General features: G+C 41.3%; 1 protein-coding gene across 1 annotated transcript in view; it reads right to left on the bottom strand.

The window, feature by feature from the left end:
• Positions 1–21,359, bottom strand: part of GDAP1L1 (ganglioside induced differentiation associated protein 1 like 1) — a 61,012-nt gene that overhangs the window by 16,520 nt on the left and 23,133 nt on the right. Inside the window, exons 2-3 of the mRNA XM_087720415.1 lie at positions 15,564–15,756; positions 5,773–5,946 (exon numbers count right to left, since the gene is read on the bottom strand). Of these exons, the coding sequence (XP_087576541.1) occupies positions 5,773–5,946; positions 15,564–15,756 (367 nt within the window). The remainder of the gene's footprint in view (positions 1–5,772; positions 5,947–15,563; positions 15,757–21,359) is intronic.

A 21,359-nucleotide genomic window follows, 5' to 3' on the forward strand; every position in this document is an offset into this window, starting at 1 on the left:
ACTGCAGGGATGGAGTCCAAGTCCGACCGAAACCGAGCAATTTTGTCCGCTAAGAATTGGGCATAATCCTCAGCTCTGCCCTGCAAGGGTTCCCCCACTTCCCTTTTATTTAATAGGGAGCGGGTTATCTTAAACAGGGCGGCTGGGCGGGACTCAGCGGACGCAACCAAGGTGGCTATATGAGATCTTTTCGCTGCCCTAAGTGCCCTGGTGTATTCCTTGGTGCAGGTGGTTACCATTGCTCGGTTCGATTCGGACTTATCGGACCTCCATCGGTGCTCTAGGCATCTCCTCCGGCGCTTCATCTCCCGGAGTTCCTCGGTGAACCAAGGGGGTCTCCGGGATCCGCCGCCTCGGAGGGGCCGTAGTGGCGCAATCCGGTCGAGGGCCTCTGATGCTGCCGAATGCCAAGCAGCAACCAGAGTCTCTACCGGACTGTGGGCGAAAGTATCAGGAATGACCCCAAGCTCCGTCTGGAACCTTAGCGGTTCCATAAGTCGCCTGGGGCGGAACCACCTGGTCGGTTCCTCCTCCCTACAGTGGGGGTTTGGTCTCTGGAAGTCGAGCCTCAGTAGGCAGTGGTCTGACCACGACAGGGGTATGATGTCGTTACCCCTCAGACCAAGATCACAAATCCACTGCTCCGAGAGGAATACGAGGTCGAGCATGTGACCCGCCGAATGGGTTGGGCCCCGAATTACTTGGGTCAAGCCCATGGCTGTCATGGAAGCCATGAACTCCTGCGCCCCATCAGAGTTTTCACCGAGCGAAGGCAAATTAAAGTCCCCCAGGACCATCAACCTAGGGAACTCAATTGCCAGCTCGGCTACCGACTCGAGGAGCGAGGGGAGGGCTGCTGCAACGCTGTTGGGAGGCAGGTACGTTAACAGCAGACCCACTTGACCCTTGAGGTCCAACTTTATCAGCAGAGACTCACACCCGACAAGCTCCGGAGCAGGGACCCTACGAGGAACTAACGACTCCCGGATAACAACGGCCACACCCCCACCCCTTCCCTGGGCTCTCGGCTGGTGCAGCACCTGAAATCCTTCTGGGCACAGTTCTACAAGGGGGACTCCTCCCTCTGGGCCCAGCCAGGTCTCAGTAATACATGCCAGGTCTGCCCTCTCGTCTAAAATTAAGTCCCGGACGAGAGGAGCTTTATGTACCACAGACCTGGCATTTAGCGACAGCAGCCTGAGTCCAGGGTCCTGATTACTTGCGCCATCTGGTCTCGGAGTGGGACTCATAGGGCCGGAAGGAGGGATCTCTGTGATGTAGCGAACCCTCCTTCCCCGGTAATGGCCTGCCCTAAAGTCCCCGCCGTATCTGCCCCTCCCTGCTACGACCGTAATACCCCGACCCTCTCCCGTGTCTCTAGTCCCCTCAACCACCCCCATGGTCCCCGCTTCTCCCGGCAGGTCCTCCGAATCAAACATACTCATTCACTCACCCAAGCAGTCCCCACAGAAAGGTTAAAACACATAAAATACAATGATAATGAATAGTAAAAGTGGGATCATTCACTCAACCACATACAATCCCATGCACTCATCATACCAGATAAAAAAATTGCACGGTTAAGCGGTTGTGCGAATTGGTGAAGGCAGGATCTTAGAAATTTGGCCTTCTTCGTTAACAAAGTCTAGTGGGAGTCCAATAGAAAACTGTATAAGGTCCAGAAAAGTATATGGCCAGAAAGAAGTACCAATAATGGCCACTGGAGGGAGTCCAAGTTCTTGGCACACTGCCTCTCTGGTGTAATAGTGCTTGATGATAATAAAGGTATTTGATGGTCCAGAAAAATACCCGTAATGGCCACTAGAGGGAGTCCAATTTCCCAGCCAACACAGCACTCCTGAGGCAGTGATGATTGCAATGGTGGCAGCTGATGGTAATGGCTGCCACAGGGAGCCCGTAATTGAGTTCTTACAGCTTTACTCCTAAGCCAGGCAGGCAGATGGTCAAGCCGTTTAAAGTCCTGCAGAAACAGCGGCGAGGTCGTAGTAAAACGCCGCTTCAAAATACAGGGGGGGATAGGAGCGAAGCTATAGCGGAGACAGGAAACCAGTTCCTCTGCCTCCCGGTCCCAGTCCCAGTCCAGTCCAAACATCTCTCCTGGACCTCCCACCCCCTCTTCGGGGCATAAGCCAGCCTCACGATGTTGTTCAGTCAGTGAGGGGGTTCGGCACCCCTCCAAACAGCGGGGCCAAAGCCTCCGCCTCTCGCACAAAGCCGTCGCCGCCGCTTCCCAGCTGTTTAAAAAGGCCGATGCAGAAAGCCACGCCAGGGGGGATATCGTCGTTCCGGAGCTGTTCCTGGAGCCGCTCAGAGGCGGCCCCCTCCCCAAACAACCACCTCCCTGGGAGGGCTGAAGGCTGGCGCCCGAAAGGAACCCCTCCGTTACCATGTTAGGGGTCCTGGGCGCCGCGGTTAGTGTCTTCTTGTTCTCAGGCATTCGGAGCGGCGGAATTCGGCAGCCATTCTATTCCCACGCATGCGCATAGGCCTTTTTTATGATGTTCATCTCTTCTGTTAAATCTTCTGACCTTTAGACTTTTCCTTTTTTATTTTTGACTTCAGGTACAAATAGTGTTTTACTTTCAAATAATAACAGTTTCAAGTGGGCCTATAAATCAGCTGCAGAAACCAACAGTGTAAAGATTTGTAAAAAGGAGACTATTTCTAGCCAAACAAGAGAAAGGCCATGAAAGTTGCTGTTGTGTAGCTCCAATTGCTGGCATGGTTTAATTGGGAAATTTGCCACCTGTTCTCTCAAGAAGATGAGCCCCTTTCATAGCTGCTGGAATATTCTTAGGTTAGGCACCCTGCCATTTTAAAATTATTATTATGCGATGTTTATCACAGCTTTCGATCAACTCAGGATGGTGTACACACGTACGTATTCCTCATATTTTACCCATAGTAACAACTCTGTGAAGTAGACTTGGTTGAGAAAGAGTGGTGGCCCAATTTCACTCAGCTGATTTTCACGTCTAAGGGAGGATTAGAACTCCATCTCCTGATTTCTAGTCCAGCATTTTAGGAACCACAACAAACTAGCTGTCCAGTGTGGGAACCGTCCAGTACATTATTTGCCTCTGTCTCCACTTTATCAATTCATTAGTTCTGAAAGCTGCTCTGGTATTTGATTGCCTACTCTCTCCCCAGGATGACAATGAATCTCCCCAATCAATCCCCAGAGAACTTCACCATATATATATATATATATATATATATATATATATATATATATATATATATATATATATATATATATATATATATATATATATATATATATATATATATATATATATATATATATATATATATATATATATATATATATATATATATATATATATATATATATATCATGATTGGTAGATTGGTGCTGGCTGTGTGTCCATCGTTGGTTTTTGTTGTAACTGTCTGAGTGGTCGGTGGGGCACATTTGTTGACTAGGGCTGGTTTCCAGAGGTCTGGTAGGCAGTAGATATCGTCACATTTATTCATGTTGTGGGGAGTATTTCTCTATTTCAATAGCTTCCATAATTATTCTCTTGTTGAAGTGTTCAGTTTTGGAGATTAATTTGGTTCCTTCAATCTCAACACCCTACACCCCAAAATACAATTCACTATGGAAATAGAAGCAAACAACCAACTTCCCTTTCTCGACATCCTAATCTACAAAAAACCCAATGGCTCCCTAGGACACACCATCTACCGGGAAAAAAACCCCACACCGACCACTACTTAAACGCACAATCACATCACCACCCTGCACAAATCAACTCTGTAGCCAAGACCCTTATCTCCAGAACCAAACACCTAGCCAACAAAGATCACCTGAAAACTGAATTACACACTCTCACAAACGTGTTGATCTCCAACGGATTCCAAAGAAAAACAATTACCAACCTAATCCAAAGGGCGACTCCCCCCCCAAAAAACGAGACACAGAATAGGACAACGGCATCACCCTCCTCCCTTACATCAAAGGCACCACAGATAAAATCAGCAAAATTCTCCACAAACACAATATCAAGACAGCCTTCAACACTGACCAAAAAATAGCCAACATCTTAAACCCCAAAGACAAAATCCAGCTAGAAAACCAAGGAGTCTACGAAATACCATGCAAAATCTGTCCTGCAACATACATAGGACAAAGGAACAGGAGAATAAATGCACGCATCGCAGAACACAAGAACGGAGTAAGAAAAAAAGAAAAAATGTTCTCCCTTTTCCAGCACCTTAAAGCTACAGGACATGAAATTAATTTTGAAGGAATCAAATTAATCTCCAAAACAGAACACTTCAAAGAGAGAGAGGGAGAGGGAGGGAGAGGGAGAGTGAGAGAGAGAGAGTGAGAGTGAGAGAGAGAGAGAGAGAGAGAGAGAGAGATTTCACCAGAGAAGATTGTGACTGGGCAATTAGTATTTGACCACTATTGAGCTGAAGTGCTATCCATACATATGAAAACCATGTTAGTACATGATAGCAAAAAACCAGGAGTTGGATAGCACCTTTTCTGACTAATAAACATCTTAAAAGTCACATTTGATATGCTGCAGCTCACTTCATCAGCTGCACAAACCAGCTTGACTGGTGTAGGATTTAAATTGAGGTGGGGTGGGGGAGAGAATGACAGAATGGTAATACAGATGCAGGTTACACGTGTAACAGACTACAAATATCTTATCTATTGCAATGTGTTATGACCCATTGTGTTCCTTGAGACAGTTGTTTGCTATACGTGAGTTCAATTGGCAGGAATGATAGCTTTCTTTTTAAGCGGCGATACCACAAATTGAATTTGAGATCTTTTCTATAGAAAGCAAAACACACTGCAATTAATTTTTAGTCTTCTACTAAGGAGAAAGGACACCAGCAAAAAAATTTCTGAACTGAAATTATCTAGATTGCAAGCTCCTATAAAGATTTCAGGGCAACATAACATCAAGAGATGTTAGATACTCAGAATGCCCATTCATAGTTCAAAAACATCTGGAAAATACCAAGTTTTGAAAGATTACTTCCCCTAAGATTTAGTTTATTTGTATGATTAAGATTTAGTTTATTTGTATGCTGCCCTTCTCCGGGAGGGACTCAGGGCGGCGAACAACTCAAAAAGCCCCTACACTGGAAGCCGATCTGTGATTTGCCTTTGCATGACAAGATTACTCCTTTTTTTAAGAAGTATTAAAAATGGCACATCAAGAATTAGCCACCTCAGCAGATAATTGTTCTTTATTCTATCATTTTCATGTATTATTCTTAGAGTTCCCAAAACATTTTGTGCTATTGGGAAATTATATATTTTCAATGGACCAGGTATTGTCATATATGAGGGGTGTCAAACTTGATTTCATTGAGGGCTGCACCAGGATTGTGTTTGACCACAGGGGGGCTGGGGTGGGCATGGCTGTGATGAGTGTAGCCAGCTCAACTTCACTCGTATCAGGGTGCCTGTGGTGGCACTCTGCCAGTGAAAACGGGCTCCTGAGCTCTGTTTTCGGCTGCAACAGCTTCCTTTGCCAGTGAAAATGGAGCTTGCAAGGGCTGCACATAGTCCTCCCGAGCTCCGTTTTCACTGGCAGAGGCACCACCGGCTGGTCCTTCATTGTTTCCAGGGCGACCCCACAGGCCAGATCTAAGCACCCCGCAGGCTGGATCCAGCCCCTGGGCCTTGAGTTTGACACTCCTGTCATATATCCATATCTATAATCTTCTACTCAATAAGGCCCTCCATAACTGGCCACTTACTGCGAATCTCAGCTGTAGCATACTTTGGAATCATGGAGTCTGTGGTGAGTTCTGGGTGAAGAATACATCCATGAGTGTAGGCATCCATGGGTAAGGAATCTAGGATTTCTCTATACTGCATTACTCGTGAATGAAGGAGGCTTCCATTCTCAGGAACTAGCTGGATGACGTGCTCTGCAAAATAAGAAACAGTCAAGTTAAAACAGACTTTAGTTGTATATACAATGCTTTTATCTGATGTTTCTTTTTCTACAAAGCTAACTTCTTATAAACAACTTACTTATTGCAAATAAGTGCCTATTTATGGACTCAGATTTAAAGGGTAATTTTGCCTCTCGGATTTGAAATATCAAGGAAATCCCCAGAATTTTACCAAAATTAGCACAAAATTGTTATTTAGCAGTAAGTTATAACCCCAGCAACTAAATATGTATAGTTGAATGACAATTGATAGCAAAAAATGCAAGGGTTTTTCTCTTGTAATGATAACCTAAAGTGATTTTTTAATCTTTAGCTAAGACCTTTGTTTTCTTTTCAAACTTCCTGCATCAGCTGCATTTGACATGGCATTGAATAATGGCAGTTCTGTCTTATACTGCTGGGTCCTGCGTTTGTAGGGAAGAATAAATTGGAAAGACTGAATTTAATTTGTAAAGTAATTCTAACTATAGGAATTCAGCAACAGAGAGGTCAACGCCTGGAATGCTCTACCTGACTCTGTTGTTACATCCTCTAACCCTCACAGCTTCAACCTTAAACTGTCTACTGTGGACCTCATCCAGGGGTGAAATTTAGCAGGTTCTGACAAGTTCTGTAGAACATGAGTGGAAATTTTGAGTAGTTCGGACAACCGGCAAATACTACCTCTGCCTGGCCCCAGAGTGGGGTGGGAATGGAGATTTTGCAGTATCCTTCCCCTGCCACGCCCACCTAGCCACGCCCATAGAACTGGTAGTAAAAAAAATGAATTTCATCACTGACCTCATCCCATTCCTAAGAGGTCCTTAAGGGGCCGTGCATAAGCACACTCGCATGCTTACCGTCCTTGTCCTACTGTCCACATTTATTTATTTCTTTTGTTCATGTCCATGTTCATACTTATACCTGCTATTTTGTACATGTTTGACAAACTAAATAAATAAAATAAATAGATATGTAAATAAATAAAATTTGTTGAGTGGATGGCAATACTCTGGTTCTAACCATATTAAGCCAGCTTAGAAGATAAAAATACATTTCAGAATTAACTTGATAAGTTAGAGAAATGCATTGATAATGGTAGAATTCAATTTAATAAATGCATTTTTCCAAGCATAAGACAGGATATATCTGGCAGACTTTGCACGAGTACATCTGAAGAGAGTCGTTAAATTGTGCTGATATTAATTTGAATTAGGAGAAGGGAGAAGTAATGTATCTGAACTGGCTCATACATGTTATTAAATCTGAATTAGTGTTACATAAAGACATATCCATAATGCATTACCTGGACATATAATTCATCGTGACCCATCAAAACCGCGTTCCACAAAACCACGGTCGACGAAATCGCGTATGTGACGTCATCACAACACGACGAAAAAGATCGAAAAAAGATCGAAAAATTGAAATAAAATAAAAATTAAATTACAGCAAGCCGATTCACATAAAGGTAAGGGTTAGGTTAAGGGTTAGGGTTAGGGTTAGAGCGTTAGCGTTACGTTTAGCGTTAGGTTAAGGGTTAGCGTTACGTTTTTCATTACGTTAAGGGTTAGGTTTAGGGTTAGGTTTAGGGTTAGATTAAGGGTTAGGGTTAGGGTTAGGTTTGGGGGGGTTAGGGTAAGGTTTTCACTTTATTTTTACATTTTTCGATCTTTTCCATCGCGCTGTGATGACGTCACATACGCGCTTTCGTCGACCGCGATTTTGTCGTCCGCGGTTTTGTGGTAGAACCATAATTCATATTTTTTCAGAATCTCTACAGGTAGTCCTCAACTTACAATAGTTCACAGTGACTGTTCAAAGTTATAGCAGCACTGAAAAAAGTGGCTTATGACCATTTTCACATTTACAGTCATTGCATCATCTCCATAGTCACATGATCAAAATTCAGACACTTGGGAACTGACTCAGATTTATGACCGTTACAGTGTCCCAGGCTCATGTGATCCCCTCATGTGACCTTCTGACAAGCAAAGTCAATGGGAAAACCAGATTTACTTAACAACTGTGCTACTAATTTAACAACTGTAGTGATTTACTGAACAACTGTGGCAAAAAAGGTTGTAAAATGAAGCAAAATTCACTTAACAAATGTTTCACTTAGCAACAAAAATTTTGGGCTCAACTGTAGTCGTAAATCGAGGATTACCTGTATTATTTATGTGTGGCACTGTTTCTGACTTATCTTTTACAGGTTTGATTCTATATTTCAGTCCTCATGTTCCCTTGTCCAAATGTAAGAACCTATTCCCTGGCTCTCATCCCAGATCTCCCAAACACCATCCCTGAATCAGTTCATTGTAGAAAATGTCTCTGGTCTCATTAAAGCTATCCTTTCAAAATAATTCACCTAAATTGCCCCATTATGGTGACAGACGCTTAATTAAAGCTAGTTCTGGAAAGCAGAGAAGATAATGTGGAAGAATGAAAATCATTCTTCTGAATATCTAGTTCTTATTTTAAAGAGGTTTTGGCTTTTATTTACTAATCTCAGTTAACAGTCAGGAAAAAAATATGCAGCATAATTTAGAAGCTTTGTTTTCCTTTCATTTTTTTGCTGTCGAAAGGCTCTGTGTGGTTTAAATTGTTCCACTGGAGTCTGACTTTTCCTCTGAAATAAATATGAAATCAAATTCTTTATTACAGGTCAGCCACCCTGCCTGTGTAAAACTGATTAAATAGATTCTACAAAATTAGAGCTACAAGATAGAACATACAGATAGAATAAAGTGCACAAAATATATAGATCTACCATCATACCTGCACCATTTTGCTGTCAGCAATATATAAGTTTTACAAGCTGAAAAAAACAAATGTTATAATGGTAGGGGTTACCTTGGGGTCTTTATCTGCTATTACAAATTACATAAAAAAATTATTCGCTCCATTCTAGAAATAGAATTAGAAGAGTACCTTGTGTATGTCCCAAAAGAATTTACAGCATAATAGAATATGACAGTCTGTGTTTCAATATTACCATCATTACAAGGGCAAAGCCTTTCTGCTGAAGGAATCTAACAAAAAGTTTCCTCCATTTCTGCTGATAGTATAATATTGTACCATGGTAATGTAAATGCTTGCTGAAATTTATTGTTTTGAGTTGATCAGCGTATATTACTGCTTTAACATGTACATCAATGTGTTCCAATTGTACCCTAGAGGAGAGTTTATTATATTCCGATTGTAATTTTATATTAGAACAGAACAGAAGAACAGAGTTGGAAAGGACCTTGGAGGTTTTCTAGTCCAACCCCCTGCTCAGGCATCAAGGATCCTTTGGTTAAGAACCACCATTACCTGGTCCCAACAGGAAATATGCTATGAGAGACAATTCCTCAAGTGACCAGGCATTCATTCATTCATTCATTCATTCATTCATTCATTCATTCATTTATTTATTTATTTATTTATTTATTTATTTATCCGCCTATTTGTGCATGGCAACTCAAGGGGGCTTACAGAATATAAAACCCTATATAATATCAATAAAACTAATAAAAGAAGTGTCATATGTGTGATGATTTAACACAATATAAAGGCAGACAGCAAGGAGCTTGAACCAGAGGCTTGTCTTTACTCAGCAGCAGCCATCTTACAACAACTTCCTACCCCACAGATCACATGACTAGAAATGTTAACTGTTTCCTAACATGCATAAAGAACTGGGCATAACAATTGAACTTAAGATATAACATAAAACATACACATAATTACATCTTCCCTCTTAAGTATAAGACATCTAATATAATACAAAGTCTTTCCATATTTTTGGTTTAATAGCTTGACCATAGTGAGAGAAAGTAACCACTGTCTCATCAGCAGTAGGATTGCTGTCAAGTTGAGAGTCACTCTCAGCATTGTCACATGCTAATACGCTTACGTTATCCTTGGTGTCCTCGGTAGACTATATACGTGTTTAGGTGTTTTGTGCCATGATTCGTTTGTGCTTCATTTTCCTTGTTATTTGCTTCTTCTGATGAAGTATCAGCGGCAGTGTCTGGACGAAGATGACGCCTGTTTCTTCCCAGTTACTGTCCACACTTGGTTTCAACTACATATGATTTTGGTGAATTGGCTTCTCTGACAATTCAAGCAGGCTCCCATGTTCTCCCAGTGACTCTGTGTCTCACAGCCTGCCCAGCACACAGTGGACGAAGAGACTTGGTAGATTTATCAAAATACTGTTTTTGCTTTCTCATGTTTACCTTTCTCATGTTTTTGCTTTCTCATGTTTACCCACTCATGTGGGTTAGAAAACGGCTGTAATTTATGTGGTGCAATAGGCCCTGTGGTCCTCAGTGTTCTCCCCATTAGCAGCTGTGTAGGTGGGCATAAATCCTCAATGGGTGTTGCACGATAGTTTAACAGGCCTAAGTACACATCCTGCCCTGATGATTGTGCTTTCTGTATAATGGATTTGGCTATGCCAACATACTTCTCTGCTAGGCCATTCGCCTGTGGGTGATAAGGGCTTGTGGGTTTGTGCCTGATTCCCCATTCAGGCAGGAAGCACTGGAATTCAGCACATGAGAATTGTGGCCCATTGTCAGACACAAGTTCTTCACACACTCCATGTCTTGAAAGTATTGTCTTAAAAACCCATATTGATGCTTTTAGACTTCCCAGCTGCACTAGTTCAAAGTATTTGCTGTAGTAGTCTACTACCATCAGGTAGTGGATGTCTTCAAAATGAAAAATATCTGTAGCCAGTCTCTGCCATGCCCGTGAAGGAGCATTCCACGGTGTAAGGGGTTCTTTCGCATTGTTTTTTTGAAATGTCTGGAAGGTATCACACTTCTTTACAAGTGTCTCAATATCAGAGTCCAAATTAGGCCAATAAACCACCTCCCATGCTCTGCGCTTACACAGAGTAATGCCCAAATGCCCCTGGTGAATTTGTTCCATTACTTCTGCCTGCTGTGACTTAGGAATAAGAATACGGTCACCCATTAATATGATATCCTCATGAATGGATAGTTCATCTTTCATAGGCCAGAATTCCTGCAGCTCAGGACACAACTTCTTGCATTTTTCTGGTCAGTCATTGCACATGACACAAGTTAGTTTTGCTAGTACTTTATCCTGTTTGGTGTCTTGTCTTATCTTCTCCAGCCGTACGCCTGATAGTGGCATGTTCACTGTATGTACCTGCTCTTCCAACTCAGGTTCATCCCTGGCTTCATGTCCTTCTGGAAACACCCTTGACAGGCTATATGCCATTAGAATTTCCTTTCCAGGCTTATACTTAACTGTGAAATCATACTGCTGTAATTTCATAATCATTCTCTGCAAGTATGGAGGTGTAGAAGTTAGCGGTTTTTATAGTATGCACTCCAACGGCTTGTGGTTGGTTTCCACAACTGCTGGGCGACCATATATATATTGGTGAAATTTCTCACATCCATTTACAATGGCCAACATCTTTTTCTCAATTTGAGCATAATTGGCTTGTGTCGTGGTCAGTGCACGTGAAGCATATGCCACAGGATGTCCTTGTTGAGTCAGCACAGCACCTAACTCAAACTGGGATGCATCCACTTGAAGCACAGTGTCAGCATTTACATCAAAATATTTCAGTATTGGCCCTGGATGTTTAGTGATCAGCTTCTTCACTTTGTCAAAAGTGTTTTCCATGTTTGCATCCCAACATCAAATAGTATCCTTCTGAAGCAATCCACGTAGTGGTGCTGTCTGTTGAGCGAGGCCCTGAGAGAATTTGGACAGATAGTTGAAAATGCCCAGTGATGTCTCCAGCTCCTTTCTGGAGGTTGGGGCCTTCATGTTAAGAACTGCTGTAATCTTATTTGGATCAGGCTTCAAGCCTGTTATATATGCAAATGTTAGAGGAGTGTTGAGTATGCAAATAACTGGGGGGAAGGAGTGTTATATATGCAAATGTTCCCTGTTACCAGCTCTCTGATTGGCTGGTCAAATGTTATATATGCAATATATAACATACCCTGACAGTTGCAGGGACGTTTTGAATCGCTTGTCATCTCGCAATAAACATCTTACTATCTGATTCGATGACTCCTGCGTCTTTCCCTCACAACATATTCAACAAAGCCCTCTTTGGTTAATAGGTGTCCAAAATATGTCAATTTTTCTACACCAATTTGCATTTTGTTTGGATTGAGTTTAAGATTTTTCTCACGACATCGATTGAGCAAAGCAGTAAGGTGTCTATCGTGCTCTATTTGATCCTTTTCATAGACCAACAAATCATCAACTATTACTTCAACACCCTGTAGACCAGCAATCAGTTTGTGTGATTTCTTTTGAAATATTTCCTGTGCAGACTTTATGCCGAAAGGTACTCTTGTGAGCCGCAGGGGAGTTGAAAGTGGTGAGGTAACTGCTGGCTTCATCAAGACGCAATTGCCAGTAACCAGACTGGGCATCTAGTACACTGAACACTGTTGCTCCTACTAGCTTGTGTGCTATGTCCTACATGGGGGGTGGGGAGAGTTTGTAGTGTTCTCTCATTATCACTTTGTTCAAATCCCGTGGGTCAGTGCATATGCGAATTGCACCTGTGTTCTTCTTCTCCACCATAACTATAGAACTGACCCATTCCAATGGTTCTTTACTACTCCCAGCTTTTCCATCCTAGTGAGTTCCTGTCTAACTTTAGCCACAAGAGTTAGAGGTATTTTCCTTGGGGCATGAATGACAGGCTGTGCACCTCTTTTATATGTATGTGGCTAATACCTGGAAGGCACCCCAGGCCCTTGAATAGATCACAGTACTCACGTTTAATGTCAGCCTCCATCAGACCTCTATGCCCACCATCCACAGTCATTATGATCTTCACAAGTCCAATCTCTTTACTTGTTTTGAGACCTAGTACGGCTGGGGCTTGCGTTTCTATGAGTTATGAGTTATGAAAGTTTATTTATATGCCGCCCTTTTCCCTGGGGGGACTCAGGGCGGCTTACAACTCAAAGGAGGGGGGGGAAACAAACATTTGACACGTAAAAACAATACATAATTAAAAGCACAACATTCATACCATTCGGGTGGGTTACAGTCTTAAGCCCCAGGCCTGACGGGATAGCCAGAGTTTAAGGGCTGTGCGGAAAGTCTGGAGGGTGGTGAGGGTACAAATCTCCACGGGGAGATCGTTCCACAGGTCGGAGCTGCCACCGAGAAGGCTCTCCTCCGCGTAGTTGCCAGTCGGCATTGACCGGCAGATGGAACTCGGAGGAGGCCTAGTCTATGGGATCTGATTGGTCGCGTGGAGGTAATTGGCAGTTTGTAATTCTATCACAAACAATTGTAAAACTTTTTCAGATCCCTTGTAAGAGCATTTTGCATGACAGCGACCCATTACTTTCAGCTTTTCTCCATCATATCCCATTAGTTTTGGTAGGCCCAGAGTCTGTAAGGGGGATTCATTCCTGAGTATATGTGGCTTGGCACACAATTCACTTTTGCTTCAGTATCTATTTTGAATGTGACTGGAGTTTTGTTAGCCCCTATTTGTAATGTTACATTTGCTTCATCTGTAAACTGATGTGCTTTCTGTACCGCTGCAAGATATATCAGGAAGCAGTCCGAGTCTAATCCTACATTGTCATCATTGTCCTCTATGGTATGTACAACCCGTGTTTGTGATCTTCCAGTTTGTGAAGACAGTTTACACACCCTGGCAAAGTATCCTCTTTTCTTGCATTTATTGCATATCTGCCCCCTTGCAAGACAGACACTATTTTTATGATGCATGTTTCCACAATATCCACAAGCTGCTTCTCTGTTACTTGTCTCAGTGCCATGTGTGCCTTTTGTTCCTTTGTGTGCCCTTTCTTGACCATATCTACTGCTTTGAGTTTCCATAGCATTGATCTGGTGCTGTGTTCCTTCCAGCACCTGCAAGTCCTTTCTTGACATTTCATATGCTCTGGCAATCCTTATGGCTTTCTCAAGATTTAAGTCTTCTTCCTGCAGCAGTTTTTCCTGAAGTTCCTTAAACGTACTGCCCATCAGAATACGGTCTTTAATCATATCTCCAGCATCATGAAAAGCACAGTCTTTGGCAAGCAAGTGCAGATGTGTCACCCATTCATCCACAGATTCACCTCCCCACTGGTTCCTCTCATAAAACAGTTTTCTCTGCACTGTGGAGTTTTTCCTTGGGTTGCAGTATGCTTCAAACTTTGCAAACAGTACCTCTGTTTTCTTTTTGTCCTCTGTAGTGATCTCCCCACCTGCTTGCCAGGCTCTGCATGCATCACGTCCTTTCTGTCCCAAACATATCAGAAAGTGTGCTGCTTTCCGTTCATCAGTCCACTTGTCTGCATCAGGTCCTACATACACAAGCTCTATCAGCTCCCTCCACTTTGACCAGTTTTCAGATATGTTCCCTGACTCCAAATCCAGGGAAGGAATGTTCTTTGTGTTGCTGTTTGCTGCCATGACTCTTCTCACCCCATTCCTGATACCATGTGATGATTTAATACAAATAATGCCACCAGTAGCCTCCCACCGTCCAGTGCGATCCCACAGAGTTGGCCTCCTCAGGGTGCCGTTGGCCAGACAGTGTCGGCTAGCGACCCCCAGGGGGAGAGCCTTCTCTGTGGGAGCGCCTTCCCTCTGGAATGAGCTGCCCCCGGAGCTTCACATAATCCCTGACCTCTGGTCCTTTCAACGCGCCCTAAAAAGTTGGCTTTTCCAGCAAGCCGGCCTGGTCTGAACAGAATAAAATAAATGATTAATTTAATTGTTAATTTTAATCTAATTTTTAAAATTTTATTGTTAATATTAATTGGGTTTGTTTTTGGATACTTTATTTAATTTCCTTTTTAACTTTTGTAATATGTGGTTTTTTTATGTTGTACGCTGGCCTAAGTCCTTTGGAAGAAGGACGGCATATAAATCCAATAAACAAACAAACAAACAAGGAAGACCTGGCACGTATAATGAAGGATCTGAATAAGCTGGTTGCAAGTATTAAAATAATATCTATCAAACAGGCCAACCAGGTTGCCTACAGTACAGCAATGGTAGTTACAGAAGAACTAGCTATCAAAATTTGGAAAAGCAAAATCATATTCAATCCCAAAGTGGAAGACCAGACTTGAGGCCAAAATAAAGAAATCAAGATCATATGCAAGTAATTTAAAGAACATGAAAAAGCAAAAGTTGAAGAATGTAAGGAACAAGACAACTCTAATTAACAAATGTTGGGTTGGCGCTAGAAAAATTGAAGAAGCTCTGGAAAGCATAAAGAAACAAATAACAGCAATAGCAGGGAACATTGAATGCTATGAGGCAGAAATCATCCAATTTAAGCAAAATAAGCTATCTCAATCAGACCAGAGGCGATTCTATATAAATGGCAATAGAAATTGTGAAAATAGAAAATCAAACAAAAAAGAAACAATCCAGTTTTGGAAAGACAACAACAGTACAGATGTGGAAAGATTTAAGAGCTTGATTTTAAGAGCATTGAATTTCTAGAACAATTTTCCATATCTAGTATCTTCCATATTTACGATAGCTATCATACGGCAACAATGGATAGGCTAATCCAAGGTGATGGAAGTTGTATCCATCACCTTGAGGGTTGAGGAGAGTATATAAAAGTTTACCTCCTGTGAAGTTTTTCTCCATGTAGTCAATTATTTGATTGTAGTCACTGATTATATTATCTCCATGGATGATGACAGGTACTTCTTCCCCAAGATTTAGGCGCATAAACCATGGTTCTTTATGCTCAGTCAAGGGCATGCTCACATCTCGTTCTTCACAAGGTATCCCTTTTTCTGCAATGACCAGACGGACCTGCCAGGGGGGGGGGGGGAGGAACAGATGAAAAAGATAAGCAACTAATGTGCAAACTGATGCTACTAGTATTCACAAATAAATTGTAAGAAGCAATTGCAAGTGGTGTGCAATCTACACACACACACACACACACACATACTTTCAATCATACCAACTGTTGCACCCCTGCTTGGAGTGGCTGTCCACTTTATACAGCCTTTATAATGTTACAGTTATATCTGAATCAGTGGTGAAATGCAACATTTTTTACTACTGGTTCTGTGGGTGTGGCTTGGTGGGCGTGGCAGAGGTAGGATACTGCAAAATCCCCATTCCCTCCCCACTCTGGGCCCAGCTAGAGGTGGTATTTACCAGTTCTCCGAACTACTCAAAATGTCCGCTACCAGTTCTCCAGAACCTGCTGAATTTCATCCCTGATCTGGACATAGCATTTGGCATTCAGGAAATGCTTAGCTCATATGAATTTATTCTAGCAGTAATTAACCTCTTTAAAATGTTTATAATTATAAGTGAGGATAGCAGATTTCTGGCTTGTGGGATCTGTTTTGATTTTGTGAACAAAATGAATATAGATAGTGTACACCATGATGAAAGATTCTGATGGGAAAGAAATTGAATTAAAAGCATTCTGAGTCCAAAAATTCATTTTCGGTCAAAGAAGTACAATGATTTCACAGCCTTTAACATAAAACCTGTTCCTGGTTATTCCCATGTTTTTATCTCAGCAGGGGAGGGAACAGAAATATCCTCAGGGAGAGCACTACTGTCAAAATTATAGGTACTGTGCAACAGTGTCATCAGAGCCTCAGCCTTTTACATGAGTAGGATGCATGCAGCACATGTTAAAAGGGGCAGGATTTCAATTGACTGTCACTCCTGCCAGTGTGATGCTATTGACCTCTTACAGAAGATGTCCCTGGAGAGAAAAATAATTTTGTTGCCTCTGTTGTTAAATGACAGTGTTGGAAGAAATATCCAGGTTGAGTTTGAGGTCCAAGCTGGAAGAAAAGCACTGGAGACGAAATGGAGGCTGGAGGCAGGTTGGAAAGATGGCTTAATGATGAAGCAGAACCACATGGATGGTCCTGGGCCACTGACCACATGGAGTTGAGAGTGAGGGGTTTTTATATCTTCTCTTGGGCTTTGAACATGAGCTTCCTGTTTCTGCGCAAAAACATGTATTCTATTTGCTGTTGTCAGACTCCCATAGGGCCCTGTAGGGGTTATGTTTGTCTGAGCTAAGATTGGTTGAAGTTTTGACTGCTAATGCAATGTCCTTAGGAGATTATGCAATGTGGTGAGCTTTGTCTCTTCTGCTAAATGGTCATATTATGTCCTGGAGGGTCATGTCTTCATCCCATCACCCTGGAGCTGAAAGTCTTTTGTTTTGCCCAGTCCTGCTGGGGCTATTAAGAAAGGTGGGGGCTGCTTTCCAAGAGCATGTTTCTCCTTTAGGGAAATATAGTATTCTGCCCTTTTTAATATTTCCCAAAATATCTCATTCTTCTAGAAGAGAGGTGGGTGCTAACTTTCTACAATGGGAACTCGGTAAATTTCTTAAGAGTCTGGGATCACTGGAATTCTCACCAGGTTAGGTGATCTTAGATATTCTCTAACAAAATATCAACATACTAATAAGAAATGGAATCTCTGAATGTGAATGTTTATATAGCCAAAACAATACCAAAACATAATTTCTTGTAATTTGTACTTCATTCTCTCTTTTCCATTTTAGGAATATAAAATACATTATTAGACCAAAAGGTTTTTAATAGCATCCACTTAAAAGGAGACATTGTAGAAATGAACACCAGATAATACACAATTTATTTCATTTAGGTAGTAATATTTTAGCCACAAATCCAATTATATATTGAGCTAAATTTCCACAAAAGGAACAATTATAATAGTTGGATTAATAGATGCACAAATAGAAAACAGATGTAGACTAAGAAGTGGGTGGATATAAAATCTGGACAATAACACATTTTAAAAGTTCTTAATTATGCAAAGCTTTAGCTCTCTTGAGAAGTTATAATGCTGAGAAGGGGAAAGGGGAAAGGAAAGAGAAAAAGAGGATGACCAACAGCAAGAAGCATGGTCATGATTACAGCAGTGATGGATGCATTATTGGAAAACAGAAGAGCCAGTTTGGAAACTGACCATCCTGAAGGTTTAATCAGTGTGATTGTTAAGAGTTGACAATGACTTGATGGCACATAATAAATCAGTTATAGTATTTTCTATAATTATGTGTGTTTGTGTGTAGTTTATTTGTATTGAATATTAATATATGTGTAACTTATAATTTAATTTTTCATGTGATGTGATTGATACCTGGAGCTGAAATATACATTTTGATTTTTATTCCGGCAATGCTAGGTCCCACTTGTAGTCCCCTTTTCTTTCACACTATTCCATTTTAATAAGCAATAATGAATTATACAGCACAACAGATGTCTAGAATATAATAAAATAAGAGAGTTGGAAGGTACCTTGGAGGTCTTCTAGTCCAACCCCCTGCTTAGGCAGGAAACTCTATAGCATTTCAAACAAATGGTTATCCAACCTCTTCTTAAAAACTTCCAGTGTTGGAACATTCACAACTTCTGGAGGAGAGGTGGCAATGATGGGATTCAAATAATTTAACAACCAGTTTTCTGCCTTAATGATTTCTTCCAACAACCAGTTTACCAAACTGCTCAGAAAGTTAACAACCGGGTCTCCCGAAGTGGTGCGAACTGGCTGAATCCCACCACTGAGAGGTGGGTTGCTGCCGGTTCAGCCCGCTTCGGCCAAACCAATAGTAGAATTCAGGCCTGGGCCACAGAACCGGCAGTGACCCAGGCTTGACACACCCTGAACCAGTTCTCTGGTGTCTTCTGCCATTGCCGGCATGGTGCTGTGCATGTGCAGAGTAATTTTTAGTCAAATGCACATGCGTAAGCAATGTGTGGCTGGTGCATGCATGAGTGAAGCAAACGCACAACAAACCGGTACTAACTGGTTCAGGAACTGACCCCTATGCTGGAGGCATGTTATTCCACTGAATAATTGTTCTAACTGTCAGAAAATTTCTCCTTAGTTCTAGGTTGCTTCTTTCCTTGATTAGCTTCCACCTATTGCTTCTTGTCCTACCCTCAGATGCTTTGGAGAATAGCTTGACTCCCTCTTCTTTGTGGCAGCCCCTGAGATATTGGAACAGTGCTATCATATCACCCGTAGTTCTTCTTTTCATCAGAATAGACATACCCAATTCCAGCAACCTTTCTATATATGTTTTAGCCTCCAGTCGCCCTCCAGTCTAAAATAAAGAAATAGCTTCCCATTGCCTATTCTCCACCATGGATTTGAGAGCTAAATGATAGTTGCTATCAATTCATAATAAGCAAATATATGTTTGACGTTAAGCATTTTCCTACATTTAGGTCAGCTACCTCAATGCTAATATCAAGAGAATACCAGTACCTTGGCAACCATATACGGTATTTTAAAAGCTTCCTCCATTCTCTCCTCCAACATTCTCCTTTCTCATTACTTAACAAGTTATTTCTGGCCAACTGAGATTAACTATACTTGCTCTTCCTCTGCCATCTATCAACCTTCATGCTTTATTAATCAGTAGCATCCTCTGGTTTACCTATTAATGAAGATAGCTAAATAAAAGTAGGAGTCATGTTTTCCTTATGCCCAATGCTACTCTAGCATTACAGAAATAATGCATATATATTTAATACCGTTATTCAACAGAAAACAAAAGCTATTTTGCAGTTCATTCCATGAAAAACCTGATCATCTTCATCATGTAGTGGATGACACCCTGTATTTAAAAATCAATTCTTATTTGCAGTACTTACTTATTTAATTTATACTCCAGCTTTCTACATTAGTGAAAATTTAACTGGTCTCAAATTATTGCATTTTAAAATGCAGGTGGAACAAAAACCCTGAATCTGAATATTCTTCCATTTCCAAAATTCCTTGATCAAAATCAATATCTCAAGGAAAAGGTTAAATTAGAATCTTCATTTCTTAATATGATAGCCTTTTCAGGCAAGATGCTTTCTAGACAGTCAGAGAAGATGCTGATGTTATTTTTGGCTAAGCCCCCAGCATTTAGACATAAGATAACTACTTCATGCATGAGAGTAGATAAAAGAAAAAAAATAAGATGCACCACTGAAATAAGAACTATACCCTTGACTCACTCTTTGGCAGTGTTTGAATGAGTCTCTTGACAGATGGGCATGGAAGGGGACAAATTTCTTCGAACTCTCCTGCCTGTAATCTAAATATCCAAGCTTGCTTGCTTTCCTTGCTTTCCTTCTTAATATAATATATAATGTTAAATATATTTAATACCAAATAGAATATAAATAATGTTTCTTTGACTTAACAAGCAGAAAGTTGGTAAAACATAATGTAGCTAAAGAAGAGGAAGGCAGTTCCATCTACAGTTGTAATTTACCAACTGCGTCAATGAGCACCTACCCTGAATCCTGAACTGGCACTGTACCCAAAAAAAGATGTTATATTTTTAAATGTGTGTGTTGTGTGGCGGGTGTTTTTGCAGATGGAGCTGTGCATGTTATACAAAACTGCTGAGAGATTTAGACTGATTTCGTTTAAACACTTTCATCATCCAAAGAGATGGGCTGCCAATTCCCTGAACTGTGTATTTTCTTTCTTTCTTTTTTTTAAAAGAATTGAGTCATCTGGTTTGTTACCTTTAACTGTCAGAAGCAATGGGTGTGGATAAGGTCCTTAAATTGACATATTGTTAGATTGATGCTTTATTGCTAGGTTATCTAGATTTGGGTTCATTTGATTTGGTTTTGCCAGACCACAGCTCCTTCATTCCTTCTCACCAGGGCTCGGATCTGCAGAGGCAACAAAGATATAGTGCGCATTCTTTCACCGCCCACGCTGCTTGAGAGGATTTCGGGGTGGGGGTGGGGAATACCGTTCCGCTCTTTTAACAAGAGCCTCTTCCTATAGTCTCTAAAATGAGGGCTCATCACCGTGCTCTTAACTGCTGCACACAGATGCCCTTCCAAACTCGTTTCATTAAGGACATGTCCTCTTGATTCTGTCTTCACTTCATATTCAGCCCATTTAAAAATAGTATTTTCCTTTTCTCCTGACTCTGTTTTGGCCAGAAATATGATGTAGAATGCTGTTTGGCAACTTTTGGCTGCTGCTTCCAGACTCTTTTGTCTTGGAATATAGGGGGGCAAGAGACTATGTTTCCACAAAATCAACTGTCAGCAATAATGCCTGACTTTCCAAAATATTTGTTGGGAATTATTGGTGCTCCTTTTAACAGGATTTTTCTGTTTTTTGAAAGAAAAGTAGACCTGCATTAAAAAAAAAGTCTTACATTAGTCTTTGTTGGAGTACTACTCCATGAACGTGTAACTCATGTATGTGTCACTTGCTCAGTTTCTGCAGATATGAGGATGTTCTCAGTAACTTCTATTAGTCAACATACAACCTTCTTCTTAAATTGTCTCCATTTCCCCCTCATTTCTTATTTAGATTTTTTTTATTTCTCTCTTCTTTTTATCTACATCAACCTTTTTTGGGCCAAGCCCCATCTA

This window comes from Thamnophis sirtalis, unplaced genomic scaffold, assembly GCF_051295495.1.
Source record: "Thamnophis sirtalis isolate CommonGarterSnake01/CBP01778 unplaced genomic scaffold, rThaSir2_p1.2 scaffold_7, whole genome shotgun sequence".
Taxonomy (NCBI): domain Eukaryota; kingdom Metazoa; phylum Chordata; class Lepidosauria; order Squamata; family Natricidae; genus Thamnophis; species Thamnophis sirtalis.